Raw genomic sequence first — 15,169 nt, 5'->3', positions numbered from 1 at the left:
TAGAATGGGCATGAGGTTTAAAGAGAAAATGCAAGGAAATGGCTCATTTGGCAGGAGGCCTGGCATCTAATATTGCCATTGATGATTACTACAGGGTAATGTAATTTCGACTTACTCATGGAGAAAAGTAAATAATGGGACAACTCTGTTATCTTTTTTATCATTAAAAAAGCTCCTTGCTGGGACTGGGAGCGTGGCCCAGTGTTTGAGTGCTTGCCTAGCATGCACAAAATCCCGGGTTTAATTCCTAGGTACCACATACAGAGAAAAAGCCAGGAGTGGTGCTGTGGATCAAGTGGTAAAGCATTAGCCTTGAGAAAGCCCAAGGGAAGTGCTCAGGCCCTGAGTTCAAGCCCAAGGACTGGTTTAAAAAAACCTCTTTGCCATGTGTGACACAATTCATAGTGAAGCACAGCATCAGAATCTCTCTCTTCTCTACAGCACTGAACACAAGTTTTCAAGTACTTGGGAACAGATGCTAATCAAATACCTATGGACACATACAGAGGCACCCTGGTCAAAGCTACAGTCTGAGAGGCTAGTGCTATTGGTCCCTGTTTTTGACTTGAATGTCGTTGCTTTCAGAAACTATACCACCAAAGTATGACCACCAGTAAACCCTTGAATGGAGTCAGCAGCCTCCTAAGGGCAGGTTCTAGAAGAGAACAGCTGCTTCATCAGGGAAAAAAGATTCCCATCCCATTATGGAGAAGAGCAGTAGCTTTTGGATTACAGGAAATGTCCTGGACCAAAGTGTGAGTTTGAGGGCAGGGATCTGAGCTCTGGCCTCAGCTCTATGCAAGTAGCTGTGAGACACTGGAGAGGCAGGAAGAAAAATGGACCATGACTACTGTTTGGCCTGTACTAAGAAGTCCTAGAGCAGCAAGCCCAATCGTGAAGCAGTGAGCCCAGGAAGGGATAGGAACCCCCAGACTTGCTACCCCAGCAGCTCCTCAGCGCTGTGTCACAGATGTTCTAGTTCCCCCAGAAGTAGTCAGCAGGAAAAGAAAGGGGAAAAGATTTTACTGTTACACACGCGCGTGCACACACGCACACACACTCACACACATATATATGTGTGTGAGTGTGTGTGTGTGCGTGTGCCAGTTGCTCATGCCTATAATCTTAGCTACTCAGGAGGCTGAGATCTGAGGGTCACAGTTCAAAGCCAGCCAGGCATGGAGGTCCATGAGACTCATCTCCAATTAACCATCAGAAAACTGAAAGTAGACCTGGGCTCAAGGTGGTAGAGCACTAGCCTTGAGCTAAAGAGTTCACGAACAGAGCCCAGGCCCAGGGTTCAAGCCCCAAGATTGACCCAGAAAAAAAAAATATATATATATATGAATGCCTTGAATAATATGGTCTCAAGTCTAAAAAACTTTTGGACAACTATTACCAAAAATACTTATTATATATTATTATACATTGTTACATAAAAAATATCCCAGTATATAAAGCATAGGATTGTACATGCTCCATGCTTGTCATGGGGGAAACAATCATAGAAAGTATTACTATATAAAATGCACTATTTGTTGGGCACCGGTGGTTCACACCTGTAATCCTAGCTACTTAGGAGGCTGAGATCTGAGGACAAAGGTTCCAAACCAGCCCGGGAAGGAAAGACTGAGTGACTCCAATTGATCACACAAAAAGCCAGAAGTGGGCACTGTGGTTCAAGTGGTAGAATGCTAGCTGTACACAAAGGAGCTCAGGGACAGTACACAGGCCCAGAGTTCAAGCCCCAGGACTGGCCAAAAAAAACCCTATTATTTGATCATATTATATGACATATTACATAATATTACCTGAGGGTAGTTCAGTGTCAAGCTATGTCATGTTAAATGACAGGGTCTTGCTGTATGCTTGATATCCGGCACCTCACTTAACTCCTTCAACAGCCTTATGAGCTAAGCACAATCTTCTTTTACTTAATAATGAAGTTTGGGGAGTCAGAACACTTTAAGTGCCTAGATGAAAATTTAGCCCTCAATAATCTGGGCTGTAGGTGTGGCTCAAGTGGAAGAGCACCAGCCAAGCAAGCAAGCTAAGAAGAGTGAGGCTCAGAGTTAAAACTCAGTTTGGAGAATTAGGCTAATGGAAAAGAAAGTAACCAGTAGGAAAGAAAGCTTAGACCAGGGAAACAACTCATCTAGAGTCTAGTTGTTTCTAGGGGAGAGAGAAGGCTACAAGAGGGTCACAAGCAGAGGAGATATTTAAAAGAATCCCTGCAGTCACCTTGCAAGAATGTGAGTCATAATGGTGGCTCAGCTCATAGTGGTCACAGTGGAATCTGTAAGAAGTACTGGGTGCCAGATATGGAAATATCACACCACGAATAATGGATGTGGTAACAAGGTGGTCAGTATCCATGGATATTACATTTGTCATGGCAAAAAATGGCTTCAATGTCATGTAGGTATGGTAACTCAAGATGAAGCCATGTTAAATGAACATCTGGCTGCAGGACAAAAATCTAACACAAGTTACATTCTAGATCTCCATTAGGAAACTAGAGGAGAGTCTTCCCACACCAATGAGCATGCTCAATCCATTCTTGTGGATCTCCTGATGGAAAACACTGAAGTACCCTAATTTTGTGTCCCTCCATTTGCCTCTGGGCACTAGAAATGAATCTCATTAAGAAAACTTTTCAAACAAAGCTCCAGAAACTTTATGGCAACAGTGTTGAGTAGATCTGTTGCTGGTAAAGCTGACTTTTTCTTTTAGTCGGTCATGGGACTTGAACTCAGGGCCTGGGCACTGTCCCTGAGCTTCTTCACTCAAGGCTAACACTTTACAACTTTGAGCCACAATTCGACTTCCAGTTTGTTTTGGGTGGGTAATTGGAGATAAGTCTTACAGACTTCCTTGCTCTGTCTGGCTTCAAACCTCACTCCTCAGATCTCAGGCTTCTGAGTAGCTAGGTATGAGCCACTTAAGCTTACTTTTTCTTAACTCTTTATTATAAGTGATGCTCTTATTTTCTGAAGACTCTCACAGAGGGCCTCAAGAGAAACGCAAAAGAACACTAAACAGAGAGTTATCTTTCACTAAAAGGACTAGCAAAAGTGCCAATGCTCATCAACACATTGTTGGGCAAAACAATGGAAAACAAAGATGCTCATACACCAGAGATAGGAACATAATATGGTACTACTACAGAGAGGAGAATCTGACAACATCCAATAATATGACAATGCATGTACCTTCTGAACCATCAAGCCCGTCTTGAGGAACTCATCCTAAGAGATCCATATGTACAACACTAGGTGAAAAGCTGAGAAATACTATACCTGGATTCAGCAGACTAAGAAAGCTAGAACCCATTGATAATTCTCACAACACAAAGAGACAAGCAGAGAGTATATATGCCCTGATGAAAGTCACACCACCGTCTTTATTAAACAACATCTTTACTAAAGAAAGAAGATAGACAAGGAACACAAAATAGAAACAGCCTCTTAATTAACCTGTGTGTCCAATAATAAGAGACAAAGGACAAGTTCAGCAATGCCTTGGGAATGCAAGCAATGAGATCTATCAGAGAAAATTTTAAAAGAGAAGTAAATTATGTTCTTCAACAAACATGTTATCAGGAACACAAAAAAGACATATCACCCAAATATACTGTGGGCCTCATCAGAATCTGGACCAAAGCACTCCATAGAAACATGAAAGCTTAGTGCCAGTGGCTCACGCCTGTAATCATACTACTCAGGAGGCTGAATTCTGAGGATCATGGTTCATAGCAAGCCCAGGCATTAAAGTCTGTGAGACTTTTATCTCCAATTAATCACCAGAAAACAGGAAGTAGCACTGTGGCTCAACATGGTAGAGCGCTAGCCTTAAACTGAAGAGCTCAGGGACAATGGCCAGACTCAGAGTTCAAGCTCCATGACTGACAAAAGAAAAGGAAAAGAAAAGAAAGAAAAAGAAATGAAAGCTTACTAGAGGCTAGACAGGAATGCCTAGTAATTGGGGTATTGGTATAGTTATGCTTACAAAAGGAGTCCATAGCTTTAGGAGACATATTTATCAATTAAATGGGACTCTTGGATTTGCTTCAATAAGGGACAAACAGTACATGAGACAAAGCCATAGAGGTACTAATATTGATCGGTGTGTAAGCTAAAATGGGATGAGGGGCACAAAAAAGTTTCATTATACTATTCTCTCTATCTTTGTTTGGCATTTTCTATCATTGAGATATGTGTGCATACACACAAATACATATTCGATACTTGTATGTGTGTGTGTGTGTGTGTGTCTGTGTGTGTGTGTGTGTATTGTATCATTAATCCAGAGAATTTATCCTTGGCCACAATCCTTCCACAACACTAACAACATATACAGATACTTTCTAAAATACAAAAGGTTCTTTTTTCCCCACTTGGAGTCAAGCATAATGATGGATTTCCTTGCTAGCCAGGAAATTCACCAAAATAAACAAGTCAAGTTTAAAACACTCATAAGCAGCCAAACTCCTGGTGAGGTACTCTGGAAAAGAATATACTAGAGTTTCTGGGAAGCAAGAACAGCAGAAAGTTTCTGAAGGAAAATCTAGGGCTACTGCCTTAAATCAACGTTGGTAGTAAAACCAGAGAAGATTCACCTTTCTGTACAAGAGATCATATGCTATCTGTACTTGCAGTCAGTGCTTACAACTAACGTAAGGTAATTATATTTTCAATACTAAATGCTTCCAAAATTTCTCAGCAAATAGTAAATACAAATTTGTACCACTTCTTCTAAAAGAAATGTCCAGTATTCAACACCAGAAAAAAAAATCCTGTGAAACTTAGAGAAAGACTACCAGATTATTTTTAACTTACAGAGAATTTTAAGAATGGCATCAGTTTGGTGCCCATGATTTCTCCTCTTGCTGAGGTTGAATCACAGAACACAGTAAACATAGTGACGATAAAGCTTCAGACAGAGAGCAATGTTCTTGAGTAAGCCTGAGCTCCTTCAGAGACTCCTCCATGCAAGGCTGCCTAGCCTCTTGGTGGTACATGGGGCTAGGGATAGGCCCCTCAGGACCAAGGCCAGGTCCACAGCCTTCCCAGCCACTGCTCCACCTCCCCAGAGAGGGAGGATGTCCCCATGGGCTCTGGCAGGCACTAGCAGCCTCCCATGGCAAGAGGCAAATTTACAATCACTGCTCTCAAGCGTGGGAACTTGCTAATAAAGCAAAAGGGAAATACAGACAGCACTGTCTGTCGTCCTTTCATCTAGGAGCACAACTCATAGTCCACATTGGTGCAGGAGCAGTTAGTCCTCTCAGCATGGGGCGACTATGCCCCTACCCAGCCACCGAGAGAAACACACACTGCCATTTTTCATGCTCAAAATGACAACTGCAGGGGCGCCAGGAATTTGGCCTACTGGTAAGAGTCCTTACCTAGCAGGCACAAAGACTTAGGTTTCATTCCTCGGTACCACATACATAGAAAAAGCTGGAAGTGGTGCTGTGGCTCAAGTGGCAGAGTGCTAGCCTTGAGCAAAGCCCAAGGACAGTGCGCAGGCCCTGAGTTCAAGCACTACGACTAGCAAAAAAAATGACAATTGCACCAGATGGATTTTGTTCCTGAAAGAAAAAGGGCAAGACCGATTTCTTGGTTCCCAGCATATTCTATTTTCTAGGCTATTCAGCTTCAAGAAAACACTGCAATAGAACTTTTGCCTTCCAACATGGAAATGGAGTTGCCTAAAATGATGGAGCCCTGTCAAGGGAGCTGGCACTGGCACTGTGGCAGGAAAGCCTGCTAAGAAGAGCATAGGGTTTAGCTTCCTGTTAGACTCTAGCTTCAGACTCTTCCTGAGCTTCAGTTACTTTCTTTAGTTTCTACGAGAGAGAATGAAATAGACTACCATCTCTAGTTCAAACATGCCTAGCATTAACTTATCCATAGACACTATAGACTAGTGAAAGAAAGCTATAGGAGGCCCCAATGAGAGCAGAAGTCCATCCAATTCAAGTAGGCTGCCCAAGCAGCCTACCAATTCCAATTACTTGCTTGCTCTTATTCTTTCCCCATCCCTTGAGCAGAAGTGGCACAGGATAACATAGCCGCCACCTACTCATAGATACCCTGAGAAGACTCAGAAGCTTGAGGCTGGCTAGGTTATAGGGGCTACAGAGGTTAATAGGTTATATAGACAGAGCTTGTGTCAGTGGATTGGGAAGTATGTAGCAAATGAACCAAATGAGCAATCAAAACTAGTAGCTAATACAAGTACGGGAGTCACTGTTTGATTTCCCTAAGATAAAACTTTTTTTAAAAAAATGAAAAAACATGGAGCCGGGAGCACAGCCTAGTGGTAGAGTGCTTCCCTAGCATGCACAAAGCCCTGGGGTCGATTCCTCTGTACCACATACACAGGAAAAAGCCAGAAGTGGCACTGTGGCTCAAGTGGCAGAGTGCTAGCCTCGAGCAAAATGTGTCCAAGGACAGTGCCCAGGCCCTGAGTTCAAGCCACAGGACTGGAAAAAAATGAGAAAAACAGCTATATAAACAAAGTAGGACAAGACAGACACAAACATGCTAGTAAGAAATAGAAAAGGCAAAAGGTTGACAATGACTTAAAAAATGGATTTATCAAAACCCACCTGCAGGGGGCATGGAAATTTCTGAAACCTCCATCTTTTAAAGAATTAAAAACACAAAGCCCCTCTAGCAGGCTCAATTCACCTTTCTCCTGTTTCTCCCCTGGTGCCTAGATAATCTTAATATAAAATGACACCGAAAGTCAATCTTAAGAAAGACTGGCTAAGAAAGTCAATCTTAACTTAGTGTTCAACAAGAGGACTTGACATGCCCCTTATACAAGGCTGAGATAATTATACTTGTCAGACACACTCATCTATTATCTCTCCATAAACACTGACACTGCAGTCATGTTTGGCACAGCAATACTGAGTCTACTCAGACACAAAGCACGTTACATTGCTCACATGTGTCAATCAAAAACAATAAAAACCATGTAAGTCACTGGCTTCTTTTTTCATTTTTTGATGCAGTTCTAGAGTTTGAACTAAGGGTCTGGGTGTTGTCCCTAAATATTTTTGCTCAAGGCCAGCACTCTACTAATTTGAGCCACAGCTCTACTTCCATCTTTTTGGTAGTTAATCAGAGATAAGTGTCTCACAGGTTTCCCTGCCTGGGGTGGCCCTGAACCATAATTCTCAGATCTCAGTCCTCCAAGCATCTAGGATTACAGGCATGATCCACCAGTACCTCGATTGGTTTCTGCTTTTTTTTAAAGGCTCTGGTGCTACCCTCTGGACAACTGAGAACAATCATCAGTATTAGTGACTCATGTTTGTATCCCCTCCAGCTTCTCAGGTTAAACACCTATCCTCTTGTGTGATAGAATTTGAATGTCAGGCCTTTGAGAGGTACTTAGGTTTAGATGACATTAATGTCTCCCAAAGAAAACAGAGGGCCCAGAGGAATAGATGTCTTAGACTACTAAATGTCTATGGTTCAAGCCACGTAGTCAATGGTAATTTGTTACAGCAACCAAAATGGACAAAGACACTCCACCATTTACCTACGAGAAATTGGGTACAGGAAGTGTATAGTAGAGGCCCAGCTGCAACCATGAAACCAGGTTCCAAATCAAGAGAGAGAAGGACTCAGCCAGAAAGTTCACAGCACCATTTTAACGCAAACAAATTTTTTTCAGAGCAACACTATCACATTTAGAACAAAACAATTTTGTTTATTTAATTTGCTGGTTTCATATGGTTCACTAATTAGAAGAAAGTCATTCCAAACTTTTGGTGCGAATTCTAAGTATAAAGAAAAAGTCTTGCAGATGAGACTGAGACTGTCACCAGCAAGCTTGTCCTATATTGATGGAAATCTCTTCTTTATGCTGCTCAACCAGTAGCTGCTGAGTATTTCTCAACTGGGTATACTTGGGAATGTCTGGAGATACTTTTCAGTTGTCACAGTGAGTTCTAGCAACAGTTAGTGGGTAGAGGCCAGGAGTGCCACCCAAATTCCCACAGTGCACAGGATTGTCCCTACACAGTCATCTGATCCAAAATATCACTAGTGTTTATGACAAAGAAAATATACACTAGCCTACGCACTGCATCTGACCCCTGAGCATACTGGAAGTGACTAGAAAGGCTGAGGAATTAAAATTTAATTTAATTTAATTCATTTTAATTTTAGAATGAAAATTTCATTTGAAAGTGTTGGTAAGGATTCATTTTAGTGTAACAGGGTCAAAGGAGGGAGGAATGGAAAAGAGACACACTTCCTGTTCCTCATGCAGGAAATGGGAGTTAAAGAACAAAAAACAATGTTAAAGAATAAGCCTAACAAGTACCTTCAAGAGAAAAAGGGACTCTGGTGTTTAGGATTGGAAATCAAAAGCACAAATAAAAGCATGAAAGGAAAGATCAGACACATGCCCAGGAACCAAGTACGTCAGAACAAAAGGAATCACAGGCAAATGCTGCCTTGACACACGTGGGCAACTCACTCTTGCAGTGTCTCCACGCCTTTTTCTTTGTACTGCAGTTCCTGTTTCATCTGGGTCAGCTCTCGCTTTAATCTGGAAAGCTAAAGACAAATTACATTTTTTCTAAAAATAAGCTGCGAAAAAACTATTTCGACAGTTATTATTTGCCCTGTCATCTAAGTTTCTATTTAACTTGCAACTCCCTGGATCATCTATTTTCTCATGAACCTCCATTCATCCAGGTGTCATAAAACCACCACTGAGCAGCCCTGCTCACACTGAAGCATTCCCAGTCCTGCTAAATATCTAGCCAAGTGGGGAACTTACCAGTAAGGAACTTCATTTTCAAGATGACAATTTATACCTCGCAATTAACACACTTGTGATATTTTCATCTTCTCACTGATCTCACTTAGGAAACCGTCTGCAAAAGCAGGTCTCTATGACTACATGAAACTCAAACTGCCTAGTGTAATTTATGTATGTGCATGCCAGTAGTGAGGCTTGAACTCAAGGCCTGGACCCGGTCCCTGAACTTTTTGCTCCAGGCTAATACTCTACAACTCGAGCCAAAGCTACACTTCTAGCTTTCTGGTGGTTAATCAGAGATAAAAGACTCACAGATTTTCATGCCTACCTGGTTTTGAACCAGCTAAGAACTCAGTTCTTAGCCTCCTGAGTAGCTATGGTTACCAGAGCCCAGCCTACTGTAATTTTATAAACAGATTTCAGAACCTGCCCCAGGCCTACATGAGGTGTGGGGTACTAGCTTACACTTTTAGAAGGTTTCCCAAATCATTTTCTTAGCTGTGCTAAATTTTGAGAACCACTGCACTAAAAGATAAACCCTGGTTCAGGGAGTAGCACATCAGGAGTTCTCACTGCCAGGGTACCTCTTGAGTTTTACCACAAATGCAGCACCAATGTGCCCCTTGACAAACTCCCAGACAGACAAGGTGATACTTGAGCAATCTAGGCATCAGAAGAGGAGGAATATCAAAACCGTCTGGTCAAGGAGTGTTGCAGGAGCCAGCCCTCAGGGACTAGTCACCCAGGGTGAATGGCAGCTACTGCAGTCAAGGTGGGCATCTCACTGGCTCAGAGAAGCAAGCATCCTCATGAGAAAGGGCCCTGATGTCATTCGCAATTGATTGGCAAGTTCAAGCCCATGAAACATGCACAGGGATACTGACTACATTTGTCAGGAGGGGCTATGGTCTTAAAATGAAACTTTTTCTTTCTATTGGAAAAAGTCGAAAGTAAAACAAAATCCAATAATAACCCATGAAATTGAAATCTTCCTAACATCTGAGTGCTAGACATGCTGAGAACCACAAAATGAACCTTGATAAGTAATGTTACATAAAATATGTATGAGACTTCCTGTTGTGAAAATACTGGTTTTACTTACCCTATCACGACGACTTGATATTTCTGCTTTAATCTGGTGTGGGTCATACTTTGTATTTGTTGAATATCCAGAGAAAGCTAAACAGAAAGAAAATATTTCATAATGAATCCTTTAAAAGAAATGTACACAAGAACTCCTGGCTGATCATACATTAAATAATTAATTCTAAGTCTCAGATTTACAAATGGGCTCTGACTTATAAAAAATTAACATTTTTCATGCTTGATTTTTGCACTGAGATTTTCTACATGATTCCACATAAGAAAATACATAGCTTTAGGTAAATCAAAACTGTTTATTTCTGCATTGAATCTACTCAGATTAAAAAGCATACTTTCAGTCAATCAATGGTGACTTGCACCTGTAATCCTAGCTACTCAGGAGACTGAGGCCTGGAGGATGATAGCTCAAAGCCAGCCAATGCAGAAAAGTCTACAAGAATCCATCATCTCTAATTAACCAGCAAAAAGGCCAGTTGGAGGTGTGGCTCAAGTGGCAGAGCAGCAACCATGAATAAGAACATTGAATAAGATAAGTGAAGTAAGCCAGACTCAAAGGAACACAGGCTCAATGATTTTCCTCATTAGTCATAATCAGTATAAACCTTGGACTCTTCTAGCAGAGATTTACAATAGGGCAAATCCTAGATACATAAGGCCATGTAGGATGAGGCTAAATGAAAGGACCTCCAGGATATGGAAACAAGAGCCATATAATGTGTGATTGTTGTTCTTAATGTACTATGTTATTTCTCATCTCTTTTGTTGTCCATTGGTTATTTCATATGGTTATAGTATTTCACCTTGTTGTCTGACATATTGTCTATATGTTTATTTGAAATAGGATAGGGAAGGGGAGAAAACAAGATGAGGGGAGGGGGTTGGGGGAGGGAAATGGGGACAAAAACATGAGAAAGGGTAGCAATGTTTGTGAAGTAATGCACCTTCTATCTGGTGAATATAATGTAATCCTTCTATTAATTACAATAAAAAAGTTGTGATTAAAAAAAAGAACATTGAATAAGAGTACAACGACCTGAGTTCAGCCTGGACACTAACTCTCTCACACACAAACACATACAATTCAAGCTGTGATATACACACATACATGCAAATGAGGAAAAATATGATGTAGAAAATTGTTCTTACTATGTGATGGGTACCCTGTAATATAAACCTATCTTTTGCTTTTTTTTCTAATATACGGAAAGAAGTTCCAGAAGGGTACCCAAAGGGTTCCAAAAGGGTAACTGTGGTTATTTCTTCACATCAATATTCTCCAGAGAAATATGCTTTGATATGAGAAACATTAAGAATTTATAAAATAAAAAAGCAGCTTTCTATCATCTCTGTATCAATACTGTATCAATCTGGCAGGACTGAGAAAAAGCTGTGCTCCCAAGTTGTTTGTTCCCCTGAAACCAAAGTGAGGAACTCATAAGCCTTTCTCACAGTTTGTCACTGATGAATGGTTAGCTGAAATATACCACATAGTTCAATATTCTCCTAAACAGTGCAGTGCACATGGTTTAAATTCTTTTTTACCGGCCCAGCATCATTAGTGTGAGTAGCCAATACCAGAGGTGAATGGTGCCACAGAGCTGTTTACACATGCCCCACATTCTGCCTTTTCCAATGTTCCAACAGCCAGAACAGCCATGGGCTATTTCTCATGCCTACCACACTTTTCACCTCTCTGCACAGCTTTTTCTTGAAGTTTCTTACAACTTGATTTACACTCTCTGCTTTGGTTCCTTGTTTTTATCTGTGAGTCACCCAGACACTGGAATCATCTTCCTCCTGGCAAGTGTCCTTAATATAACTGCTCAAAAGATCTATCTGAAGGACCAGTGCTCTTTCTTTTACTCCCTAAATTTGGGTACCCAAAGTTGACTGTTAAGTTAGGTGTCTACAACTAAAATTTTATTCAGAATCCCTTCTTGACTTTATATTGGAAAGGATAGCTCAAAACTATCAAGGAGCTTACACAGCACAGTTATTTAAAACCTCAATTAGTACCACATCCAAAGTTAATTTAAGCAGTTCAGATCTCTCATTCTAAAAACAGCTCTGTGGAAAATCTACTATTTAAGCTCCATTTAGTCAGAACTTCAAACATCTGAAGCTACTAGAAATAAGTATCTTGAAGAACTCAATTTTTTCCAGCTTGATCTCAAATGTTCTTATACCTTGAATTATGATTTCTCAAAAACATAGAGCAAAGTATTCTTTAAAACAGTATTCTTGGGGGCAAAAAAGCTGTATTCTTGGGCTACAGGTAGAGTACTGTAACAAATATCAACAAATTACACACAGAGAAAGACAGACACAGGCAGACAGACAGACAGACAGACAGGCAGACAGACAAGAGACAAGAGAATCATAATTCTTTCTTAGATGAGAATGCCTAGTCCCAAAACTTAAAGCTTTAATCTTTTCTAATAGACCAAAACCACCAAGGAGCCACCAAATCTACCAATGGAAAACCCTACCCAAATTCCAAAGGTCTATGTTATATGACAATTAGTTTGCTTATTCTTTAGGCCAATGTGAGTCAGTCTTCCATTACTTATAGCTGCAACCACCTCAAATGACAGATTTTACTACACTAATGCTATCCATATGCTCTCCAAAGTTGGGAACTTTTAAGGTCTGAGATAAGACAGTATGCAATTTAAGTTGCATACATCAAACAGTAAGTTTAACAGAACCACTTATGAGTTCAAGGAACAGCTCTGACTCCAGGCTCCTAAACAGCATACCCTTCACATTTATATATATATATATATATATATATATATATATATATATATATATATATATATATAACCATCTTCCTATGTTAAGCATGTCTCAATATCAAAATTTATGATAAAGACCAGCCTTCCACCTCAGAAGCTTTCTTGAGAGTTTAGTGTACAGAGCGATTAAATAGCTCAAAAAGTCTGCTCAGACATATAATATTGCTTTGGATGATATAATAAAAAGGGTATAGCTTAACTGGACCACAACAATGAAAATTACTATACCTTGCTATTATAGGGTACTTTTCACATGGATTTCATCTATCCTCATAAAATCTTTGTGAAAGGGAGCGAATGATTATGTTTTCCACTTTATAGATTAAAAGACTGAGTTTGGAGTGACTTGACCTATACTATACCATCACTCGGGGAAGGATTCATGTCTGGGACTTGGGCTCCTGAGGGATTATCTCTGCTATAGCCCTCAAGATTGAGGCGTGCCAGCTAATACATGTAAAAAACGCTGTGTGATCCATTTTCTCCTGCCTGCTCCAACATGCTTGTGTGAAGGCAAACAAAGGGCTGAGCAGATTGCCTGCAGCCCTTATCCTAACCCAGACAGCAGATGAGAAAGCCTTTAGCAGAGCCGATGTAAGATAGTCTGAGTGGGATGGGCTTGGAGTCTCAGAAAGAATGTTGGCAAAACCCATAGCTGATAAGGTCAAGCTTCTTCCACCACCTGACCCGAGAATCCAGGATGAGTCAGCACTTTCTCACCGAGATAAGGTGGACTCTTTCCCAGGCACCCAACACTACTCTTGGTGTCTCACTCATGGAGCCAAGGTAACAGTCAGATCAGTCTAGAGTGAACCTCAGCAACCATCATGGGGGGTGCTTTAAAGACGCAAACAGAAGCGTTTGGTGCCAGCCAAACCCACTTAAATCCAAAATTTTCAGCCTAAGGACCAAGCAGTAGTAGTTTGTAAAGGCCCTCTAGGAAGGAGATCCAAATTTATAGCCAATGTTGAGAATACTGGTATAGACCAATGATAGGAAAGTTTTTTCTTTTAAGACAGTAAATATATTTGGCTCTGGGGGGCCAATATAGTCTGTTTCAAATAATCGGTTCTGTTGTTGTAAACAGCAGCCACTCAAGTGAATGGTCATAGTTGTGTTCCACAAAAACTTAATTTGCAAACACTTGCATTTATAGAAATCAGCTTGTGGGCTTAATGGAAGTTTATGAGAATTTCCAAAAGATCCTGCAAATGGCCAAAATGGTCATATTGTTAAGTGAACGCGTGCAGAGGCAAAGTTTCTCAAAACTGAAAGAGTAGGTCCAGAAAAGTATTTCGAACATAATAGATTCAGTGATAAAAGGAAGACAAATACAACAACATGTTGCAATAAAAAAAAAACACAGGTGAGAATTCTACAAAATGGAGCTGGGCAAAACAGTACTGGGTATGTCACTGAATGATGTGTTGTAGTTACATCCCAGTGCCCTACAAAGCACAAAATAGGACTGGGTACCAGGCAGTGAGAGCCAGAGCTCACAGAAATAAAGGAGAGTTCACATCTTGATTTCTGGAGACATGTGTGTGCTAATTCAACACAGCATTTGAATTTGTTTTTGTCAGGAACAAAAAAAGGTCAAGGCTCGGATATTCTTAGATACCAGATGGCCCCACATTGACACAAAAATCTTTCCTCTCCAATGAATGGAACCTTATTTTGGTGATTTCCATAGCTCAGGGGAAATCTGTGAAGGGTGTGAGCAAGAAACACTTCCCCTTCTCAAGTCCTCCCCACACCCTTCAGCTCCAACATTAGAAGTGGCTATTCTAGTTCATTCTTTTTTTTGTCAGTCCTGAGGCTTGAACTCAAGGCCTGAGCAATGTCCTTGGGCTTTCCCAAGGCTAGCACTCTACCACTTGAGCCACAGCACCACTACCAGCTTTTTCTATATATGTGCTAGCAAGGAATCAAACCTGGATCTTCGTGCATGCTAGGCAAGCACTCCACCACTAGGCCACACTCCAGGTCCCTCTAGTTCATTCTTATGTTCATCATTATTGCCTCATTTTCCCCTGCTATCAAGAAGCCATTATGGATATTTGTGTCCCCCAACAGCAGGTACTAGATAAATATCTGCTCAAAATATGATTGAATAATTTTATAATACTATACAAAACCATGAAAGAATCAAGTAGAAAGTGTTCTGTCTTCCACTTGCTCTCTTTATTGTTGTCTCACTGCCAGACAAGTTGTTGATTTATGGCCAATCTTTATTTTCAGATAACCTGAAAATGGTAAGTGAGCGGAGGGGTGGGGGGAATACAAGTGTTCCAAAAGCACAATCAGCTCTTTTGAACCGCCTGCTCTTTGTCTAGGAAATACTACACAAAACTGAAAGCCACAACAGATCTGAATTTAAATCCAAGTTTCATCGTTTCCCAGGCAAGTAACCTTGAAGAAAGTGATTTGGTCTTAGTGATATTCAGTTTCTCAAGAGAACAATGATGATAACA

The 15,169-nt window shown here is 40.7% G+C and overlaps 1 protein-coding gene across 1 annotated transcript in view; it reads right to left on the bottom strand.

The window, feature by feature from the left end:
• The window catches only part of Wwc3 (WWC family member 3), a 113,861-nt gene that overhangs the window by 47,650 nt on the left and 51,042 nt on the right, over positions 1-15,169 (bottom strand). The window contains exons 4-5 of the mRNA XM_090325834.1: positions 9,896-9,972; positions 8,506-8,585 (exon numbers count right to left, since the gene is read on the bottom strand). Of these exons, the coding sequence (XP_090181960.1) occupies positions 8,506-8,585; positions 9,896-9,972 (157 nt within the window). The remainder of the gene's footprint in view (positions 1-8,505; positions 8,586-9,895; positions 9,973-15,169) is intronic.

This window comes from Megascapheus bottae, chromosome X, assembly GCF_031878675.1.
Source record: "Megascapheus bottae isolate mThoBot1 chromosome X, mThoBot2.hap1, whole genome shotgun sequence".
Classification (NCBI taxonomy): Eukaryota; Metazoa; Chordata; class Mammalia; order Rodentia; family Geomyidae; genus Megascapheus; species Megascapheus bottae.
Note: the sequence above shows the minus strand (reverse complement) of the source record. Positions and strands in the feature narration are given on the sequence as shown.